The 22,500-nt window shown below is 43.0% G+C and overlaps 1 protein-coding gene across 1 annotated transcript; it reads right to left on the bottom strand.

Moving 5' to 3' along the window:
* Positions 1-18: 18 nt before the first annotated feature.
* On the bottom strand, positions 19-22,317 carry LOC116303883 (putative transmembrane protein 244). Its single transcript, XM_031713492.2, has 7 exons — positions 22,164-22,317; positions 21,903-22,021; positions 21,728-21,813; positions 21,389-21,459; positions 3,115-3,240; positions 2,161-2,205; positions 19-1,605 (listed from the first exon to the last, which is right to left on the bottom strand). The coding sequence occupies exons 1-7, from the start codon at positions 22,243-22,245 to the stop codon at positions 1,496-1,498; spliced, it is 639 nt and encodes a 212-aa protein (XP_031569352.2). The 5' UTR covers positions 22,246-22,317; the 3' UTR covers positions 19-1,495.
* Between the last annotated feature and the right edge of the window lie 183 nt (positions 22,318-22,500).

Below are 22,500 nucleotides of genomic sequence, written 5' to 3'. Positions count from 1 at the left end.
AAAAACTACTTCACTTGATTTCACTTGCAATGCCTTTTTATTGCTTACCTACTTCATAGACTTGTTTACAAATAATGATTTTGATCTAGCCTGTAGATATCTTAATGTTTTCTAATATTGTGATCATATTGACTTAATTGGAGAACTGTTATAATAAATAAAAGAAAAAGCAATCATTTGCTTGACTAAAAGTTATATAATTTTCCATTATTGATATTCTTTATTCAAAATATCTCTACAATAAATTAATATCTAGAGTGGTAATTTTCTGTGTAATAGCAAAATGAAAAGAGTGGAAATAAAATCTAGAAATCTACCAACTTTTCGAAGGTTACTATTAATATTTAAAGCACACTCATAAGGCATGTAAGAGTGTAGACCAAAATGCGATGGACTGTACAGCTAATATATTCCTGAATTCATTATTCTATATCCTTAGTTACTGTAATATTGCTATGTCGGACAAGCAAAAATGCATTTTTATATACAGCATGGAACAGACAAAAATAAAGGCATTCTAAAAGTAATTTAAGAAAACAATTGATAACTAATTAGACCTGAATTTGAGTATGTTTGTTGGAATTTCTAATATATTCCATTGGAAAAACTAACCATGATTTATTTGGTGGTCACTCAAGAAAAGCAGGGATTGATGGATTATGGAAATAGACCCTTTGCAGCACATTAAAATGCAGCTCAATATTGAGGACAACAATAGGTTTCCATTCCTCTTGAGATTGAAATTATTTCATTTTGTCCTCCAAATTGAGCTGCTTTGATTCATATGCGAGGACATGCCCAGACATTTAGCTCAACTAGCTTAAGCTATTTCTAAATGTCTGTGCTCTCATCAACTGCAAAATAACATTCTATTAAATACCACATATAATTGTAACGTCACTTCAGGAGCACAATAAAATTGTTGTTGTTGTTGTTGTAAGGGGTTTATGTTGAGTAGAAAGTAACTAGGGAACATCCATAATTTATGTACTTGAAAGAATATGCCAGTAAGCAAACCAAGTGTTAAGCAATCCTTATTCCATAGAACAAATCATGTAAACTAAGGGGTTATCTGATAAGCTTACATTACATGGACAGAATCATACATGGACTGTATAGCAGCGGCCAAAGATGCCTTCACATGCTTTTAATTCAACCCCGTTCAGATGCGCTACTGTTGTACTTACAGTGGTAATTAGTGCCAACAAGATTTTTTACACATTATCCTAAAGGTGACAGTATGTTCATGTTAAACAATTTAAATAACAGTCGAAATTTGTTTAAAAAATCTTATATTACATTTTGGACATGGAAGATATCTGAGTCAGTCAGAGATCCACTATCTTATTACTATTTTCAGGTAAAATATTGTCAAATGAATGCCTTTATATTTGAATACTCCTTCTTTTCATTTAAAGTAACTGACCTGGGCAGGATCTACCTGTCCATGTGATTCAAGTCAGAATAACAGTAGAAAATAATTAGTGAAATATTTCTATGCAACCAGGTTGCTTCTTGACATCACTCTCTCTGTCACTGGTTTTTCTTTACAGCACCAAGTCAGAGCTACTTGACCCAATATAATCATCAGTAATAAAGACAGGCCTGTGAATGACAGAAAAGATGTAATGACCATTCATTAGCTACATTATTATACCATAGGAGGGATAATGGTCCCAAAGATTTCATGAAACAGTGTGATGAATATGGTGTCTACCTAGTTTATGACACAACACCCATGTCGTGCTATGGAAATCAGTAGACTGCGGCATCCAATCGTTTTTGTCTCAGGTCAACAGCTATTAAAATTTGTCACATGATATCCTTTAATTATGTACCATGTGAGCAAAAGCTAGAAAGCTTTAACATGATAGTACAGATGTCACCAAACTGGGTCGTCATATCAGATGGTCATGGTCATGGCTTAAGATGTCGACCCCACCCACAAAAATTAACTTTTAAGTCTGCATTCCTTTCTTCAAATGTCCACATCCTTTCATAATTTAATTTGCCACGAAGTATTAAAAGAATTTAGATAGACAACTAGTATACGTAAGTCAGCCAATCAGAATGCATAATTTATGATAGACCATTAGTAGATTTAGACGGATAGAATTGAGATAAATGCATTTGAAATGCATATGAAATAATCCAACTTACCAAATGCAAGCCACCAATGCCAATTGAGGGGGAAATCTTGCATCACTGTGAGTCAAAATTATAACATACTTTCAACATTTATAACAATCATGATAATTTAGGATTGGTACTTGGTCTCGAGTGCTTAAGCAACCTCCCGCATGCACCCAAAACTTGATGGATGCACGCTAACCAAGTACCAATGCTTTTATAACATAGCAAAAGTGTAAAAATTCTTAGTTTATCGAGAAATATTCAAATGTTTTTTCTAACAAAATTTGCATTACATAGCGTGCGCTACTCATTGATGTCAGCGACGTGCACCATGGGTTTTTGGACGCATGCTAATTAACCAATCAGAGCGCGCATTATATCGTGGCTATGTTATAACAACCAAGAAACACGAAGATACTGTAAGGTAACCCTCTTATAGACTTGCACTGAGTCCCAACAGGATTTGTTCTGGGGGACAAAACAATGAATCTTTTTTGCATACAAGAAAAAATGTTTTGCCCCCATAACAATTCCCCTTCAACAAGGGGTCTAAATAGTGCATTTCTATTATATCGCAATGCGCTTTACTGTTTTTTGACTAGTCGGCTGTATATTAAGGCACTATTAGCAGCTTAATAAGTAAATAATTAGTAGATTAGTAGAATGCCTCCAGATTGGGATAGGCTGTTGAACCGGATAACAATCCCCTACTCTTACATGAATATTCAAGTACAGTACACAGTTTCCCAGAGTGCTCTGTGAACTCTGATGCATATTGCCTATGGTGTAGTTCAAGAAATTATCCCTCCCTCCCCCCCCCCCCCCCCCTCCTCCTACAGAGGAATTCTGAATTTGGAATTTCTGAGGGGTAGGGGTTGTCAGAGCAAGGACAAAATTACAGAGCTTGTATGGAAGAAAATTGGATTTCCAGGGGTGGGGGAGCACAGATAATTTCTGGAACTACGCATTGTATATTTGTACCTGCACAAGTGATACCAACATGTATAAGGGATATAGTAATGGCATAATCCCATATCCTCTGCCGTATGAATATTAGAAATATCCCAGTACATGTCATGTATGTTAATACCAGTGCTAGAAGATTGACTGCAAAAAGGAGAAAAAATTAATGTTAGCATTTTGTAACATTTTGTAGACCTTAAAAAAATAAAACCTAAAAAAATAAAACTCTCTTTAACAAACATCGATTGTAGGAGCAGCAGTAAGGGGGACTCGCGGTCAATGTCAAAGATTTACGGGTTTTACAGGCGGTTTAAGGAAGGCGCCGGCAGCGGGAATAAGCCGCGCGATAAGTCCTTACTGCTGCTGTGTTGGGAATCAAAGATAAGTGTTTATAAAAATGTACGATATATATACGATGCATGAATGTAAAAAGTTCACCAATGACTTCTGTATAATTTGCCTAAGATCCAAAGTTAACATACCTAAGCCCAAGGGTTTCTGGTGTTGTGGTAAGAAAATGCAAATAGAAGACGACACGTCAGCACAGTGTTACGAGTGTGGTAAGAATATTCGTAATGCCGTACCAAATGCTACCAGAGAGCAGTATTACGCCAATGGAGGTCGTAAGAAAACGCCATATAAGAGAATAAAATACTTCAGGGACTGGATGAGTCATATCCAAGGTTTACATCCGATATATTTAGACAACGAAGTAAAGAAGAAAATCATAGACCATTTAGAAGAGCCAACCCCACAAAGTCTACGGAAAACGTTGAAAAAATTAAAGCTAGGGAAATATTACAAAGCTATTCCCTATCTTTTGTCTGAAATTACCGGTAAGTCTATTCCTGAGGTTTCTGATATGACAAAAGCCGAGTGGATGTTTTGTCGGCTGAATAAGGATATTCCTTATTATCCTGACGTAATTTACGAAATATTTTATAAAATAGACCCCAGTCACCCGCTGTTAGAATGGATTCCGAGAAGATGATTTTACACAAGTTTTTTCACATTTGTGTAATATTTTGTGAAAACGATGCAGGCTGTGTAATATTTTGTGAAACTAATTTGCATATGAACCAGACAGCCGGCGTTCAATATGTAAATAGAATCCTGTTTTGCTTTTTTCAAAGCAGATGTTTACTGAGCAAGCTTTCTTTGAAGCTCTTCTTTTGCCTCCTGGTAGATCTTTTTGCGAGATTCCTCGGAAAGATCTTTTACGACTGTTTTTTTGTTCCTTATGTCCGACTTTAGTTTCTCGTATTTGTCTTCTTCGGTCAGAATAAGCGAGAATTCTACGTCGTCTATCTTTCTGTCACGCAAAGCCTTTGAGACAAGGTCGGTAATAGTATTTACTTTAGCCCTAGACAGAGCTATTGTCGTGTCATGCTTGGATATTTTCGTGGATAGCTTTTTCATAATACCCGTAGCAACAGCCGAGATAATACCACAGGCTGCCCCAACGCCGGCCAAAGGAACTCCAACGATTATTCCCGGCCCAGTAAGCGAAGTAGCAACGCCGGAGCCCGTTAACACAACAGATATAGACCCCAAAGTTATCGAAATCTTATGTAGCGTACTCCGGGCTCTGACGTACTTTTTTCGGACTTTTTCGTAGTGTTTTGCCTGCCCTTCCAAGTAAGCCAGAATTAAATTTGCTTTGTTGAGCCTAAAGTTTTCACCGTTTAGTTCGTTAGGTGTAGTATAGGGAACATCTGGGTACAACTTAGGTGCTGATGGTATAACATCCATTATATATACTAATGTACGACGCTTTTGGGAATGATATTGAGGAGCAGCCACATCACGACAACCGGGATTACTGGAACTGGAGGGCCTTCAGGAAGATGTTTCCGCATGCAGACCCTAGTAAGTTCGAAAGGAGACCCGATGGGATTTACTATAACGGCTCTAGGATGTACAGCAATGAGGATTTGAAACCTACGCTGGTCGATCAGATAGACTCTCAGCTGAAGCATCCTAAGCCTAAACCCGTGCAAGGTTGGTCAAAGGAATTATTGCTTGGTACCGGTACTTATCCGATACCCGCGGTTTCATTTAATGAACATCCAAGCTTGGACCTAACGTTGAACATGCGGATCTCTAACAACCATTCCTTTTCGTTAAAGGTGCGAGATATCTTCAAAAACGTTCCCATTAATCATACCACCGCTAAGGAATCTCATGAATGGTTAAGTGGTCCTAACATGCGTTATTGGCCGCAGCAACTAAACTTTGCGGTTTGGTGTGCCACTAGCGGCTGCGGTGTAAGTGCAAACTTGATGAAGAATTCGATATTTATGTTTCACTTCCACTTTACCGTCCGAAGAATACTGCATGAGATGGGCGTTACTGCATTACCGGGAGATGCCACGTTTTATCCAAGAGATAATAAATACAACGTTCCTGCTTACGACCGACTTTGTAAGGAGTTCGGTGTTGTAGGGAAGGATTTCCGATGCACTACCGGTGCTAACAATGGTTTGGGGCACATTTGGGCTTATTGGGGGATTGGTGGGCACGAGCTAAGCAACAGGGAAGTTCATTCGCTGCAGTTGCGATGGAACACCGGGTATCATAAGGAAACTCACGACAGTAGCACCTTCTTTGAACCAAATGCCAAGACCACTAAGGAAGTCAGAGACGGACCTCTGTTCAAAGACGAGGGTGGTAAGTATGCAGGGGCCAATCCACTGATTATCAAAATTACCAACGACGAGCAAACGAAGCAATATCTTAATTTCATACACCCAGAAGGTAAAGGACTAACTAGAGCCGGCCTTGCCCGTTTGAACCGCAGCATAGAAGCTTACGTGTATTCTATCCTTGGAGCTCAGGTAAATACCCGATCAAGTATAGTGGGAAATACGGGCGCCGCAGAAGAGACGCGAGCCGAAGCCTTGATCTTATTCGAAAGTTCGATCTTGGAGGGCGACATTAGCAAGGGCGTACAGCGTTACCAACTAGCTATACAAAATTCTAAGGCGAGGTTGGACTATGCAGTAGCCCCGGGTTGTTGGTTAATGCCTAGTAATTTATCTATAAATACTGGTTCTGTAGTAGGATACAACAACAAACTTCAACGAGCTACTAAGGATATGAAGTTTGGGGTGAACGACGTGAACTCTGACACTCTTAGGAACATCCCCCATTTCGTGGAGAAGTCAAAAAAGTCGCATGAAACGAAGCTACCCGTAGTTAAGAAACCATCAAAGAAGGCCCTGCCTGCGATACCTGAGGAATATGACCATAACTTACTAAAGGTCGGCTTAACAGTCGCAAGCATTGGTCTGAGCTATTATATATGGCGATGAACAACCCCTACGTAGCTGGAGTAGATTGCGTTTATACGACTTACAAAGGCGAGAAAAAATACAACCAAGCAGCTTGGGTTGATGTCACGGGCATGTCCGTGGACTTGAACTACTCGGGAAAGAAGTTAATCCTTTGTAGTATTTGCATTGGCACGAGTAGTCACGCCAACGTCGGCTTTAGGTTCCTGGATGAGAATGGCATACTGCAGCCTATGCGCGCGAAGACGAACAACAGGGAGCCTGCGCATTTCTCCGTAGAGCCCAACCCCGGCAGCGCCGAAAATCTATCGGTTTGGACTTTCCACATGGTCGCCGATTGCCATGGGAAGGTAAAGCTGCAAATGCGCGTAGATGACACCGGGAGCGTTTGCATAAATAGCATAGAAAATCAGAGAGATACGGTTTATAATCACAAGACCATTAGCACTCTTACGGTGCTTAGTCTCTAGAAGGGAATTTATTCCCTGTAATATATGAACCCACACGCGAAGGAAGATTGGTTTCTACATTTTTTGGAGGAGAAGGACTACTTAGAACAGCATTGGCATGACACCGGGTTGTGGGTGAAGGTTGGGGGCCTGGGATTGATCATGTGTACCATTAGCATTTCGACGGGGTATTCGTGTAATGTCGGGTTTAGGATCGTTGATGAGAATAACCATCCATTACTACCCTACAGAAAAAAAGATAACGACAGGAACCCAGCTCATTTCTCGTCGGAACCCCCACCGCCGACTGTAGAAGACTTAACGCCGGTAACTTTTCACATGATAGCCAATTGTCAATATGCGAAGCTTCAGGTTCTTCCCAACGACGTTGCCTACCTTCGGATAAATGCCGCCCCGGCAAAAAATCCTCCAACGGATGCTACTTGGAATCATAAGCCCATTAGCACCATGAGCGTGCTGCCGCTAGTTCCGCATTATCAGGGCGGCGCGAATACTATCTTTACTTATCCCCAGTCGAGGATGCCTCGGGCGCCCGACGACGATTATAAGCCGCCAGTAATACACAAGGATAAGATCAACCCCGCATCTTCTTCAAAAGGACCACGCCGATAGCGACGACCAAGATCCAAATGTTATTCCCCACGAACTTCAACAGTTCGCCGCCGGCCCTAAGTGCCAAGGAAACGACCGAACCCAGCAGCCCAGGAAGACCGGCTGCCATCTTTTTTCCCAAGTCCGTTAGTCCATTGCCTAATTTCTTTACGCCCGCGCCTGTAGCCTTAAGCGTGCTAAGGATAACTCCTACTACGGTACTAATAGCGACCGCAAATGCCAGTGGAACGCCATACTTCACCAGAGCTCTTTTTATTTTTTCCTTGGTGGTAAGCCCCAGCGCTTTTTCCAAGTTTTCCTTTTGTGCCTGTAATTCCGCAGCCCTTTCCTGAAGGGCCTCTACTTCCCTTTGGGCTGCCTCCCTTTCTTCTTCGGGGCGCGCCTGGTCATCGATTACTTCTTGCTGCCGCTCTATTTGCCCCTCCAGGTCTTCAATAGCCTGATCTCTTTGCCGGATTTGCTCCTCCTTAGTATTGATTTCAGCCATTAACCGTCGCCGTTCCACTAAAGAGCCGGCTATGGTGGTTTGTAGGTTATCGGTATCGTCTTTAATTAGATCCAACTCCTGCAGGGCGAGGTTAAGAGCCCTTTGAGTTTGATTTCTTTCGCGTCGAATTTGGGTTCTTTGGTCTACCAGCTCGCTTATTTCTTGGTCTTTGAATTCGACCTCCCTTCTATGTGCGTCGGCGAGTCGTTGGTTTTGCTTCATGTATTCCTCCTCCCTTTCTTCCAACGTTTCCCGCAGCGCTTCCGTTGAGGCGCCTGAGCTTTTGGCCTCCTCCAGGTCCCTTTGCGCTTTATCTCTTTCGCGCAGGGCTTTATCCAACTGGTTTCTCATTTCCATCATTCTTTCGTTACCGAACTTTTTTTCAGCATCGACAATTAGCTGAGTTTGCTTTGCGTATTCTTCCTCCCTTTCTTTTAACGTTTTTTGCAGTTCGATAGCGCGTTTTTCTAGCGCGACCCTTTCATTTAAGGTCTCCAGCCGCTCTAACATGCTTCTGGTGGCACGCTGAAAGCCCTTTAATCTTGAGACGTCACCCCTAACGTCACCATTCTCATCAAAGAGGGGTTGCGGTTTCGTCCAGCGGTCTTTGTCAGGAAACCTCAGGTCTTGGACGCTTATGAGGACTTTGTTTTCGCGTTCTGTGAGCCTTACGTCGTCAACGTCGAAGCGGGAATAACGCTGTGTTAGCTCCTGCATTGCCCACTCTATGGTTTCCCGTGCGGCTGCTTCCGGCTCGCCCATGTTTTGAAGCTCTATGTGCTCACGCGGAAACGTGTACTCGCGTGCTTTGGGATGTCTTAGGGCCTTTGCAATCCTATCCCTTAGGGAATCGTCGACTTGTTGGGTGGGAAGCAGCGGTTCTTCATCACCGTCGTTAATGTCAGCCTGACCTTCCTCAGTGGTGGGATCGAAGTCGGGGTCTGTTCCTTCTACTTCCATTATATATGATAAGCTCAAAGTTAAATCCCAACGTATTACCTAAGCAGGTTGGCGGGCTGAAAGCAGAACGCACCTTTCACCGGGTCACATTCACCCCCAGCAGCGCAAAGCCAGGGGAAACCCTGTACGTAGGCGTGCCCCGCCTAACGGATAACCTAGTCTTAGTTCCTGGCACCTTGGCGTTAAGGTTCGACCTAGCGGTGCAGTCAAGCCCCACAGATGAAAGGATTATCGTTAACAACGTGGGTCGCAACATCGTTTCTAAGATGAGAATCAAGTTTGCTGGGGAATCCTTGCTGGACTTAAATAGGTACGATCTGTATACCACGTACAAAGACTTATGGTTAACAGCATTTGACCGCGCGCAAAGGATAGAGCAGGGAATTGGTAGTGTCATTCTACGTAAGGTCCGCACACCTACGAAAACGCAACCTACTGACGGCAGCGGAGAAACCGCAGTGGCAGACGCAAAGCGAATAAAGACCGCCTATGGTAGTAAGTATGTCATACCACTGGACTTTGAAGTAATCACGAATCACGGCGTGTATTACCCAAGACAGTTATCCGAGTTACAGTTTGAAGTAACTTTAGCAGATGCTAATAACATCATTGGTGGGCTAAGCACTGCACTTACCACAACAACCCCATACTCTATTACCAACTTAGAGCTACAGTACGAAACGGTGTACAGCGAAGAGCTGGCCCGTAGCGCTGGCATGGAATACAGCTCCGGAAAGGCATTCTTATACGACCACGTAGTGATGTATAAGACGTTCAGCTTCCTGGATAAGACGGATGAGGTTATCAACCAAAGCATTAACCTCCCCCGAAGAAGTCTCACGGGGTTAATGTTGGTGTTTGCCAAACCCTACGAAGCCGGTAAGCGCGACTCCGAAGCCTTTCACAACCCCAACATTACTAACGTCGGCGTGAATATCAACGGAGTCCCAAACAAGGTCTACTCCCAGGGGATAAAGCCCGCAGACGTGTACAGGGAGGCAATGCGCAAGTTTGGCGACCAAATTAGCCCTGAGGAATTCTTTAAGGACAAATATGCGTTATGGATTGACATGCGCACCATTAACGACGAAGACCTACATGGTCAGGGTTTACGTCTAGTAAATACGCAGGACGGCATAACATTGGAGATCAAACGCACCAAAAACGCCAGTGCGGGCGACGGCGATAAGATAAACTGCTACGTCTTCGTCGTCTCAGACGCGCAACTGAGCGTAGAAATGAATCAGCTAAAGAGCGTTGCATATTAAAATATTTCTTAGATATACAATGCTCCGCGTATTCCAAAACAACGACACCAAACTGCAATGCATAATGCAAGGCGAAACTTTGTACTTCAAAGCAAAGGAGGTGGCCTTGGCGTTGGGTTATGAGCGCCCTAGAGATGCAATTAGAGCACACGTATCTGAGAAATACCAGAAAAAATGGGTTGATCTACAAGGGGCTGCGAATCACCGCTCCTTTACTACGCAACCAAATGCCGTGTTTATATCCGAACCTGGTTTGTACGAACTGATATTTAGCTCCAAACTACCCAAAGCTGTGGAGTTTCGTGATTGGGTCTTTGAGGAAGTCCTACCCGCGCTAAGGAAAACGGGTAAATATGCAATAGAAAGGCGGTTTGGCGGCCCAAACAAGTTAGTATTTAAGATCGAAAATGAAGCCGACCTACACGCGAAGGTCGTCGACTACATACGTAGGTTTTACCCCGATTTCATCATAGCGCCGGGTCTTGGCGAGCTTCAAGATTCAGACAGCAAGCGAATAACCTGCTGGCGAAAAGGCTACCAAGCCGGTCAACCCGACCTTTTGATCCTAAATGCGCATAAGAAATACCGCGGGTTGTGTATTGAGTTGAAAACCCCAAAAGGAAACGGCGTCTTATCCGCGAAGCAATCTAAGAAAATCTCACAGCTTGACGTAAATGGTTACCTAACGATGGTTAGCAACGATTACGACATTATCTGCCGTGCCCTGATGGATTACGCGGATGGCATTCGTATTCCCTGTAAGGGCTGTGTAAAGCGGTTTAAGTCCTACGCCACTTTGAAAACGCACCTAAAGATATTCCATAGGTATAATGAAGCTCAGCTTGACTCACTGGCGTGATCTTGTCCACGGTAAAGCATACGAAATAAAAAATTACGTCGTCTTCGAAGACATCGACCGTTTACGGTTAGTCCTCAAAGACTTAGAAGGCAAGGAATATTCCCTTTGGGCGCCGGATTGCGTGCGGTACGTAATTCAGGGCGAGGAATTCACCCACTTACGCAGCTATGGTAAGGTAAATGGCCGATGGAAGTTTGACATTGAAAGAAGAGTCACTCCATCTCCTCTTTGTAGTTAAGCGCGTCTGCTAAAGTCCGCTGCGCTTTAGGATCCGCGGAGCACCAATGCCCCACAAAGGATCCTTCGGAGAATACCCTGTCGCAATGAAGGCAGGTGTATTTTTTACGCGGCTTACGAGGGGTAATGCAGTCGGCAGGTAGTTCGCAAGTAATACAGTCCATATATTGAAAGGGTAATTAGAATGCCTCCTAAGAAGGCGGCTGCGTAGGCTACCATATACTTAGGGGACTCTGCAAGACCCCTTTAAAGGGGTCTTTATTTTTATTTATTATTATTCATTATCCTTAATAATAATAAATAAAAATAAGGATGGGATTTGAGACTCTTTGCGCAAACCCCATTCTAAAAGGGTCTCAGAATGTTGAGTATAAGGTTGTTATATTGTTAAGGACGCTTATTTGTCGAGGCAGTTGAAGATATGTTCCTCTTCTCTAACACAACCACAACGATCGCACTCCTGCCTCCAATACTCCCTTTTAGTCCACGGAACGCCTTCGGCGCGTTCAAAAGAGGGGAAAGTACGGACTATCTTCTTATGGTAATCTATGCGATTCCTTAAGTAATCCTCTTTATGCGGGCAGCGACTCATCATATCCGCACATTGGTAGCAATCCACGCCTTCCAAGTCGTAGCTCCCAAAGAGAAACCGATAGTTGACTTCATGTGTTTTCCGATGCGTTTGTAAACGTTGACGACTGCTTAGTATCTTATTACAGAAACTACACTGTCTGCTTTGTTCACAGACGCCCCTTTTCAGGTGCTCGGAGGTGTTAGGAAATTCCTTATTACAGCCCTTGCAAAGCCCACAAATGCGTTTGTCTTGATGTTGTCGCATCTTTTGAACGGTACTGAATTCTTTACCACAATCCTTACAAACTTTACTAATTGGTTTCTTTGTGCAAACGCCACGACGAACGTGGTATTGTAGTCTTTGCTTGGTGCTGAACACCTTTTTACACATCGAACAGTTCATTTATACTTAAGTGTACCTTAACCACAATATAACAACTTTATTGTTAACATTATGAAGTGTCTTTTAAAATAGGTCCGCAGGAGCATACAGCTGCGTTTAAAAGATACCTTAGAATGTTAAAGATAAGGTTGTTATATTGTTAAGGATGCTGTTTAAAAGATACCTTAGAATGTTAAAGATAAGGTTGTTATATTGTTAAGGATGCTGTTTAAAAGATACCTTAGAATGTTAAAGATAAGGTTGTTATATTGTTAAGGATGCTGTTTAAAAGATACCTTAGAATGTTAAGTATAAGGTTGTTATATTGTTAAGGATGCTGTTTAAAAGATACCTTAGAATGTTAAGTATAAGGTTGTTATATTGTTAAGACTACTATTTTAAGAGATGTCTCAGAATGAGGTTTGCGTAAATCCCATTCTTAATGAAAACAGCACATCCTTAACAATTTAACAACCTTATACTCAACATTATGAAGTGTCTTTTAAACAGCATACGCACACATCCTTAACAATTTAACAACCTTATACTCAACATTATGAAGTGTCTTTTAAACAGCATACGCACACATCCTTAACAATTTAACAACCTTATACTCAACATTATGAAGTGTCTTTTAAACAGCATACGCACACATCCTTAACAATTTAACAACCTTATACTCAACATTATGAAGTGTCTTTTAAACAGCTCTACAGGGGATATCGCATAAAGTCCTTAACGCTTTCTTTCGCCCAACCGGCCATCGTCAAAAGCGCACCAAACCTTTCCGCGCGCTTCAGGCCGCACATTTCATCGTACAATTCCTGCACGCGCTCTTTTAACCGATCGATCTCCTCCCTTTGCATTTCTATGGTGTCTCTTTTATCCTTTGCGTCGCCGGCAATCCTTCTTACTGCGTCCACTGGGTCCATCGTATATATAATGGATCCGAACCATATTCCCTGCAATGCCCTGATAGTAGGACCCACCGGCTGCGGAAAGACCCAATTCGTAGTGGAGCAGCTATTAGGACCCTTTAGATACCGTTTCGACTACGTCGTGCTATTATGCCCCACCTACGTGAATAACCGCACCTGGACGGGCATAGGAGTGAAAGATGACGACTTCTTTGTAGATATCTTAGATCCTAACGAGTTATCCGGCCATCTTAAGTTTTGGCACAAACAATTCCCCAAGAATACGCAAACCCTCCTTATACTGGATGACATTGCCTGTGGGGACGACGTAAAAAGACGCACTTCCGAGCTCGTTAAACTCGCCTTCAGCGGTAGACACGACAATATCAGCGTTTGGTTGCTCTCGCAGCAGCTTACCAGCGTCTCTAAGCCCTTCAGGGAAAACATAGGTTCACTTGTCGTATTTTATACTCCGAGCAAGTCTGACCTGGAAACCATCTTAAGCGACTACGGCGGTGAGATATCCAAGGAACAGTTACACGAATACATGCGGCACCTAAAAACGCACCAACATTCCAAAATGATCTTCTCTTTGAGGTTTCCGTATTCCATTAACATATATGGACATTGAGCAGCTCTTAGATGAAGTCCCCACACAGTTAGATGAAAGTAACCTCAAGGAACAACTTAACATCCTTGTGTCATCTGGGAAGTGCAAAGAAATGATAGGCAAGGAACTTACCCATGAGCAGGTTAATAAGTTGTCAGAAGAGGAGGTTAAGAAGTTCCATAAGAGGTATGAGGCTGCCCTTGCAAGTAAGACCACGGACGCCGTAGCAGACTCAGCCATTAAGCTGGCCACCAAGCTCCTCGGACTTGCACTGCCCATAGACGACGTGGAGCAACTGCGGAAGGACATAAGCGAGGACTATGTCATCGCCCAAGAACTTAAGATAACCTGCGGGTGGTTGTCTTTGAAGTGCGGTAAGTTAATGGCAGTCGCCTCTGCGGCACTTCACGTAGCTCAGCACGTTGACTTGAAGGAACTTACGGCCTCTTGGAAGGACTTCAAGAAGGACAGAGAAGTCGAAAAGGTCTTCCAGGCAGCACTTGCTGAGGTACCTGATCAAGTCGCCTCAAGTACTTAGTCAAGTCGTTGTCAAGTCACCTCAAGTACTTAGTCAAGTCGTTGTCAAGTCATTGCCAAGTCATTGTCAAGTCGTCATCAAGTTACTTGTCAAGTCCTTCAAGTCCCTTAATATAAGATGAGTGGCACCGAAGAACAACCACCCGTAGAAGATACCAAGATTACCAAGGCTAAATCTCCAGGCAGAGTCGCTGCCGGAAAGAAGCTCGCGGAGATGAATAAAAAGAACAAAGCCAAAAAAGAAGAAAAGGTGGAGGAAAAAGAAGAGGAATCCTTTATTAATCCGGGATACGTCATTGGCGCGTTAGGAGTCGCTATAGCAGCAGGCAGCCTCTACTTACAATGGCGGGCTACGAAGCCAAAAGTAAAGTGGGAGGCCGTGCATGTGCCGCCAACATATCACGCACCTGTGGAACCGGCTGTTAGAAAAAGTAAGATCCCTGAAATGGAGTAGATTTATCACCCGTGGCGACCTAGATTTTCCTTCTCGCTTTGTAATATAATGTCGACCGCGTTGTTGAAAACTGTTGAAGAAGCAGCTATTATTACTTCCATCGTTGCGGGTATTGGTTGGGTAGGTAAGAAAGTGCTCAAAGAAGACTTTACTGAAGACCCAAGCAAGAGCTTCGCTAATTTCGCTAAGATGACCGCTGCCGTTGGCGGGGCTATCATGCTAAAGGATTACCTACGGAAGGAAAAGTACCTGCCAACGACATAACTCGTGAAAATCCCTGTGATTTTCTAATATATAATGGCTAGCGTGGTCGCAGGTGGAGTTATTGCAGCCTTAGCATTCACTGGAGCTAATTATGGTGGTCAGTATTTAGATAGATTAGTTAGAGGTGATCGCAGCGGAGATTTGGCCGCCGAAAGGAAAAGGCATGATTTAGCGCTGGAGAAATATCAGCGAGACGTGGCGGCTTGGAATGAAAAAAGACAAGCTTACAGGGATTGGTTGGATAAGAACTACCAAGACAAAATGCAGGCGGATAAGAACTTCGAAAACACCGACTACGCCTTTAAACTTTATGCACAGGCACACCCCGCGGCATTAACGGGGTTAAGAAAGCCTCAGTTTAAGAATTACTATCAGCCTTCTAAGAAACAAAAAGACAATGAGTTGGTCTTCGTAGGAGTCGCAGGGCTGGCCGGAGGCGTAGCTTTGGCGTATCTGCTCTAACGAAGGAAACTGTGTTTCCTGAAATATATGATCGTCTTTTTGGAAAGCGATAAAAATAACTTTACCACTTATTTGAATCCCCCCATTAAAGCCCATAAGGTTAGGCTGGTTAGTTGCTCTTTGTACAATTCTTGGTATAATTTAGTCAATGCCTTGATCACTGAGCATAAAGGCGGCGGCAATTATCAAGGCGTATTGCTGCCCGATGGACATTATACACCAATCACACTGGCCAAGGAATTAGCAAAACACGGTTATACTCTCACCACAGGATTGCCGCACGAAATGACCCTCAAACATAATATGCCAAATTATTCAATGACTTTTGGAAAGTCTGACCCATTGGGATCTTTATTATGTGCCTCAGGCAAGACGATTACCAACACAGCCATACCTGTGAAATGGAAAGTCGCATCCTCTTACGAAGTCTATTGCGACTTGGTTCATAGTTACAACAATGGAGAAAAGTCTTCTCTTATGTCCAAGTTTCTGCCCAAAGGTAATCCATTTGACCCAGTAGAATACACTCCCATTTCTTTGAGCTATGACTTGTCCAATTTGGTAGAAAGCATAAACATCACCATCAAAGTGGACGGAAAGACGGTGGATTTCAATGGACGCAATATCAATCTCGTCCTATCCTTCGCTTGAATCAAGCGAAGCGCGATTCTATTCATATAATGGGCCGCGTAGAGGACAAACTCAAGAGGATTTACTATGGACCTGAAGGTTATTGGAAAGGAGCGTCGGCCATCAAGAAACTCGCGACCGCGGCCAGGGTATCAGAAGAAACGGCTAAGAACTGGCTAAGAAAACAAACCCTCTGGCAGGTTTATCTTCCCGTGCCGAAGTACATTCCCAGGCCCAGCTTTACCGTAAATGCCCCTAATGAAGTTCATCAGGCGGATTTGCTTTTCTTACCGCACGACAAGGTGAGAAGAAAGACCTATAGGTACGCTTTGACCGTAGTTGATATCGCAAGCAGATACAAGGACGCCGAATCCATAACCAGCAAGGATTCTGGGGAAGTCGCAGAAGCCCTAGGTAGGATTTATAAGCGCGTCTTGAAATGGCCTAAGCTGCTGCAAGTGGATGCGGGGACGGAGTTCATGGGCGTGGTTACCAAAACCTTGAAAGACCATGACACTAAGATTAGGAGAGCCGAAGCTGAGTACCACAGGGGTCAGAGCATCGTCGAAAGATTCAACAAGACCTTGGCCGAGCGCCTCTTTGGGTACCAGTATTGGAAAGAGCTGGAAGATCCCTCCAAACGCAACAGGGAATGGACTCAGAGGCTCCCCCAGGTCGTCGCGGCTTTGAACAACGAGGCGGCCAGGGCTACGGGAATGAAACCCAAGGATGCTATAAAAAAGAAACACGTGGAACACAAGTCCTACGTCAGAAGTTCGAGGGCGGTCTTCCCCCATGAAAAAAAATTAGGTAATGTCACAGTCCGATATCTCTACGGACCGGGTGAATTAGAAGGAGGATCCAAAAGAGCTACGGATCCTAATTGGTCTTTGGAAACTTACCAGATCCGAAGCGTAATAGCTAAGAAGGGTCAGCCCATCTTGTATTATCTTCACGATGGCCCCACACGTGGGTTCGTCATGGAAGAACTGCTTATCGTGTGATGTCCGAATGCTATCGTATGCACTCCGTCATCACACATCCATCGCTTACCGTCAAATGCAGACAGTGACACCTTCTCCTGCGTGACGTTATGTATCTGATGACCATAGCTGCGCAGGCTGTTCATCTTATGCCGCTGTTCCTTGCGTGTTCGTAATACGTTGAGGTAGGACTCGTGCGTAATGTCCTTCTTAACCACGTACTTTTTACGCCTTTAGCTTTCTTTTCTACGCCGTCTAACTTTAGCACGCTGTACATCTTTGGTTTCAAACCCACGTACTCTACTATGGGTTTTCCTAACATTTCGTCTTTCATCTTCCCAATTACCTTCTTATTCTTCGCAGAGTAAAGGAAGTGCTTCTTCGGGTAACCGCTGGTGTCGTACTCGTCTATGTCGGGGAGGCAGTCTTCGTAAACGTCTTCCGTTTGCACTTCTAGAATTAGGGAGTCGGTGTCTGTGTATAGGAGGCGACAGCGGTCTCCGTACTTTGGCTTAAGCTTATCGTAGTAGAACTCGTACATAAGCAGCTTCGATAGATCCAGCACCGTAAAGCCTGTGTAAACGGGCTTGTTTAGTAAGAGGTTTGCCCTTTTCATGTGAATCACGTAGAAGTTCAGCATTTCTACGTATCTAACGAAGCCTGGCTGTGACACGTATGCTTCTGCTTCCTCTTTGGTGCTGACTATTTTTACGCTTACGCGCTTGCGGATGTTCTCCATTGTCTTTCCGAACACGCTGTTGTTCATCAGTTTGAAGAGGTTTTTCTCGAAGTCATTTTTCGCTGCGGTACGCTTTTGCGTGTTAAAGTCAATGTAGGGGCGCATCCAGGGTTCCTGCGTGAATTTTAGGACTCTGTGGATCTTCTCTACGCGCATTCCGTGTCGCACGTAGAACTGCAGGTTGCGGTAATGTACCACATACTTCTTCTTATCCATCAGGTTCATAGTTAGTTTCCTGTACGGTTTGTAACCAGGGCACATTTGCTTTTGCAGCGGACTTAGCTGCTTAAATGGTATCTCTATCGCTTCTGGTGCTAAGGGGAACTCATTGTGTTCGTCGTGCAGGCGCTCTGGGTACTCCAGATCCACTTCTAAAACGTAACCCTTGTCTTCCTCCTTTCCTACCTGCATGTAGAAGTCTATCGGCTTCACTGGATCCCATTCGAAGTCTCTCACAGGTAGGTACTGTGACATTGCCCAACCATAAAGGTTATTCGCATCCAGGTAGTAAATGTATGTGGTTGGTTTCTCTGGGTCGTGCTCTACTAAGGGGTTGTTTGCGCGGGCGTAACGTCGGCTGGGTCCGCATACGCCGCCACGAATACCGTCTTCCATAAAGCGGTACATGTCGTACTCCGTTAGGAGATCCAACTGCGCATTTGTCTTCTTTAACAAAGCACTCCAGCTGAGCCCAGGAGCCGTGTAGAAATTAGCGGGATCCAATCCGTAATATTCTATAGCCATCTTTCTGAAGCTTTGGAAAACGTCTGCAAGCAGCACTACGTCAGACCTTAGGTAGATGTCGTGGTAGTCCCCCATGTTCTCACAGGAGTACTTTTCCCACACGTCTAACGCATGCTGGTAGTCCTCATCCTTTATGCCGGACTCGTTTAGGGTGCTGTAGAAGCGATCTTTGGGTGGTAGGGACTCTTTGAATCGATCCCAGGAATCCATGTATTCGTATGGGTAGACTCCTTTCCTTTCCGCACCATATTGACTGGAAATGGGAAAGTTGGTGTTATACTTTACGAGGTTTGCCAAGGAGTCCGCCATAAACTGCTGCGAATCTAAGAACTTTAGCTTACCCACAGTTACGGACATGTAGCGCTCTTTGTTGTTGGGTATGCATTTGACGTCGGAGCCGTCTGTTCCTTGTAGTAGCAAATGGGAGTCGTACCCGCGGAGGTTGTGAAAGAACACCGGAATCTCCATATCTGGATTTACTTTGAAGTTTATATTGCATTTCCAATGAGCCGCTCCTCTGTATTTACCAGTGATGTGGCAGTGATCCCTAACCTTATCCACATAGAAATCCTCAACAAATGCTTTGTGGCAGTGAATGCAGTGCGTGGAGGGCTTTCCCGGCTTCTCACCTTTCTTAGCATACTTCCCGCATTTAAAATGAGCTTCTCCTAGATACTTTCCATCTTCATCCCACGCTTTCTTGGCTCGTCTTCCAAACTGAAGAAGCGTATGTTGGCAAATGTGGCATTTTTTTGCCTTGTTAAAAGCCTCCTGGTTCTCTTTGGTAAATTCCATCTTCTTTGGACGTCTTAATTGTTCTCTTATCTCCCCCTCCTCTTCTCGCAATGCTTCTAGAAACTCATTAGCTGCGTTCTTACCTCGGTAAATCACAGGAGGGTTTGCTTTACCGTCTGATCTGACTACTATGTAACCAAAGGAGCAGATCTCGTGTAATCCTATCTTATTCGTGGCACCACGTTTCTGCTCTTCCTTAGTTATCAACGCTTCGAAGTCTGCATATATCACGTAAGGCACTTGCATCTGCTTTTGATGGTTTGCGTATGAAAGCTCTTTGTTGGTGGGCATCTGGATCCGTTGCGCCACTTCTTCGACTCCGCGGCAGATCTCATCGTGTTTCTTTAGGGCATTCAAGGATGTAAATGACAGCAAGCAGCAGTCGCAGAAGTACTTTTTGCCTTTGTGCTTAGTATGTCTGTAGAATAGTCTGCTAATGTGTTTAACCCATGAGTAGTGTCCGCCGTGGTAGAATAAATGTACGCGCTCTCCTTTACTTTTTGACAGAACTAACGGTACTATCGTCTGCTCTCTGACTCCGTAAACGTTAATTGCTAGATCGTTTATTTCCTCAAATATGGGGATGTCTATCAACTGCATGGGAAATTCCACACCATCCCACTCTAAATCGTCTGTGGGATACTTACTTGTCCTACAGGGATCCTTCTCTGCTGGATACAGTGCAGACCTGATTGCCCACATAAAGCATCGATTGTCTTCATTCTTCACGTTTACAATAGCCTTCTTCCTTTCTACCCACGTTGGTAGCGGTACGTAACTCCCCCCTCGTATGGGTACGTACCTGGCCATACTTATCTCTATTCCTTCAACCTCCTCTACTGTCCAACCCGATCCTTCTTTCGTGTAGTTAGACAGCGACTCCATTATTGCTTCTAAGGCTTCACTGAGTGACCTATCCAGATTCGTGGATTCTAATATCACTAACGACTTTGATCGCAACATTGCTGTCGTCATTACCTCGTCTTTTGACAAACTTACTTCTACCATTATGCTCGCTTTCAGGGCTCCTAATTCTTCTATACCTTTTCGGAGAGTCCTTTTAACCTTCCTTTCTGACTGACGCCAAAACTGTCTAACGTCAATCTCACCGTTACCGGGTATTGACACCGTGCTGAAGTTGCTTTGGGATTCCATCTATATAATAGGAAATATTTTATACCTAATACCAAGCACTTTTTAGGTCGTCGTAGTCGTACTCACAGTCCTGACAATGCCAAAACAATTTAACCTTAGTCTCAAACTTCTTACCACATCCACAATCATAACTGCTCATACACTTCGTCTTCATTTTCAAATGCTTTTTCAAATCCGCTTCTTTCTTAAAAGTTCTCTTACATTCTTCGCACTCCATATATAGACTAACATATTTAAGTGCGCTGTTGCCCTCAACCACACTTGGAGTGGGGGTCGTCCGTAGGTGTATTTTTGACGCGGGTCTTACCCCGTGTTGAGATTGCGCTGGAACCCCCATTCCCTATACTACTGTAGGAATTCTAAAAAATTTTCAGTGCTTAATTACAGGTAAGTTAGGGAGGTAGGAAGGTACACTTTTGAAGGGCTGAGGGATTCACAGTAAACTTCTCTTTGAAGGGGAAGGGTAGGGGTGGCTGGTGCTATATGTTTAACCTTTTTTGGTTGGGCTTTATTCACTTGTACAATGGTAGAGGGTTTCGAAAAAAATTGCTTAGAGAAAACAACAGCTTTAAAGTAACCATCCAGGATATTTCTCCACCCAGGGTAAAGAAAATAATAATTGCATTATGATAAATAGGCCAAGTCTATTTAAGGTCTGTCATATTTGATACATTGATTGTTGCAAATGTTCTGTGGTTGTCAAGCAGTGACACTTTAATTAACGTTTCACACTCAACTCAGGGCCCCTCAGGGCTATTAAAAACAAAAACAAAAAAACACGATTTTTATTTCATTATTAATTAAAGGAAGGATGGAAAAAATATTAAGTAAGCTTAATAAGATTAACTCTTTAAATCTTACCTATATTTTTGTTATTTTCTATACAACAGTTTTTGAAATCAAATGGAATTTTCCCATCAAATGTTTGGATCCTAAAGAAAGAAGAAAAACAAAAAAGATCAAAAAGTTAATTAAAAATGGCATTTAACGGAAACTCTTTTCGGAACTGAAAGAAGAATGTCGATCAGCATGATTTCTAGTCAAGATAGCGCTTCTTTTCCTGGTATTTGTGCTATCCTTTATCTTCATGAATGGATTATTGCTTGGTTTAAGCAAATCTATGAAGCATATGATAAAACAACGAAAATAATAAGCAAAAAAGAGAGCAAAAATATAAACATCAACGAAGTCACAACTTACTTGAAGGCACCAACCAGTATTGAGGCGAACATATAAAACACGAAATAAAATAACACTAGGGCTATCCACAGGTTAAGACATATCAACTGTCAATGAAAATGATATAATAGGTAAGATGTTTGTTGGTTTAAGTCATAATGCAGTGCTAAATACTTGAATATTTCGGCCTATTTACCCGTGTTCCTGAACATATTCGCGTATCCATCGCCATCTTTGTTTGTTCTCTCTTGACAACAGGGACACAGGAAGCCCAAGCAATGAAAATAGAGAAAAATGTTTCACGTGCACGTGATACTGATAAAAATGAAAAATGAAAACAGAATAGAAGAAGGAAAAATAAAAAGGGGGGGGGGGGGGGGGGGGGAGAGCGTTTAGTTTAGAAGAAGCAAAGAAGCTAGTAAGAATGCTAATTTGATGTTTTCGAAAATAAACTTACGTGTTTCGGCCGTCTCTTCTTGGCAACGTTTTCCGTTTTCTTCCGCTCTCATCTCATTTCCTCTAAATTCAATTTTTTTCATTTCCAACAGGGTACGAGCATAATTAACAGAACCTGCTAGACTTATGAATCGTTGTTTAATCACCTGAGTAAATAATAAAAAAGTCGATAACGACTTCAATTCAAATATGGAATATAATCAATAAAAAAAGATTTTTTACACAAATTCAATTACTTAGTTTTACTTCAATGACTAAAATCATCAAAATTGTTTGAAAATTCCAATATTAATTGGGAAAAAAAGTTTTCAATTGCTCATCAACTTTCAAAAAAATTT

Source organism: Actinia tenebrosa, unplaced genomic scaffold (genome assembly GCF_029948245.1).
Source record: "Actinia tenebrosa isolate PJP-AT-01 unplaced genomic scaffold, QUT_ActTen_1.0 PGA_scaffold1__47_contigs__length_23844297, whole genome shotgun sequence".
Lineage (NCBI taxonomy): Eukaryota > Metazoa > Cnidaria > Anthozoa > Actiniaria > Actiniidae > Actinia > Actinia tenebrosa.
The sequence above is the reverse complement of the archived record's forward strand: the minus strand, read 5'-3'. Positions and strand labels throughout refer to the sequence as shown.

Bases quoted from the DNA above. Each gene is read 5' to 3' on its own strand.
- LOC116303883 (XM_031713492.2), bottom strand. From the start codon at position 22,245: ATGAAAAAAATTGAATTTAGAGGAAATGAGATGAGAGCGGAAGAAAAC. The intron at 2,206-3,114 runs GTACAAATATAC...TTTGACTCACAG, and splicing joins TGTTGGTATCACTTGTGCAG to TGATGCAAGATTTCCCCCTC. The intron at 1,606-2,160 runs GTAAGTTGGATT...TGTCATTCACAG, and splicing joins GCATTGGTGGCTTGCATTTG to GCCTGTCTTTATTACTGATG.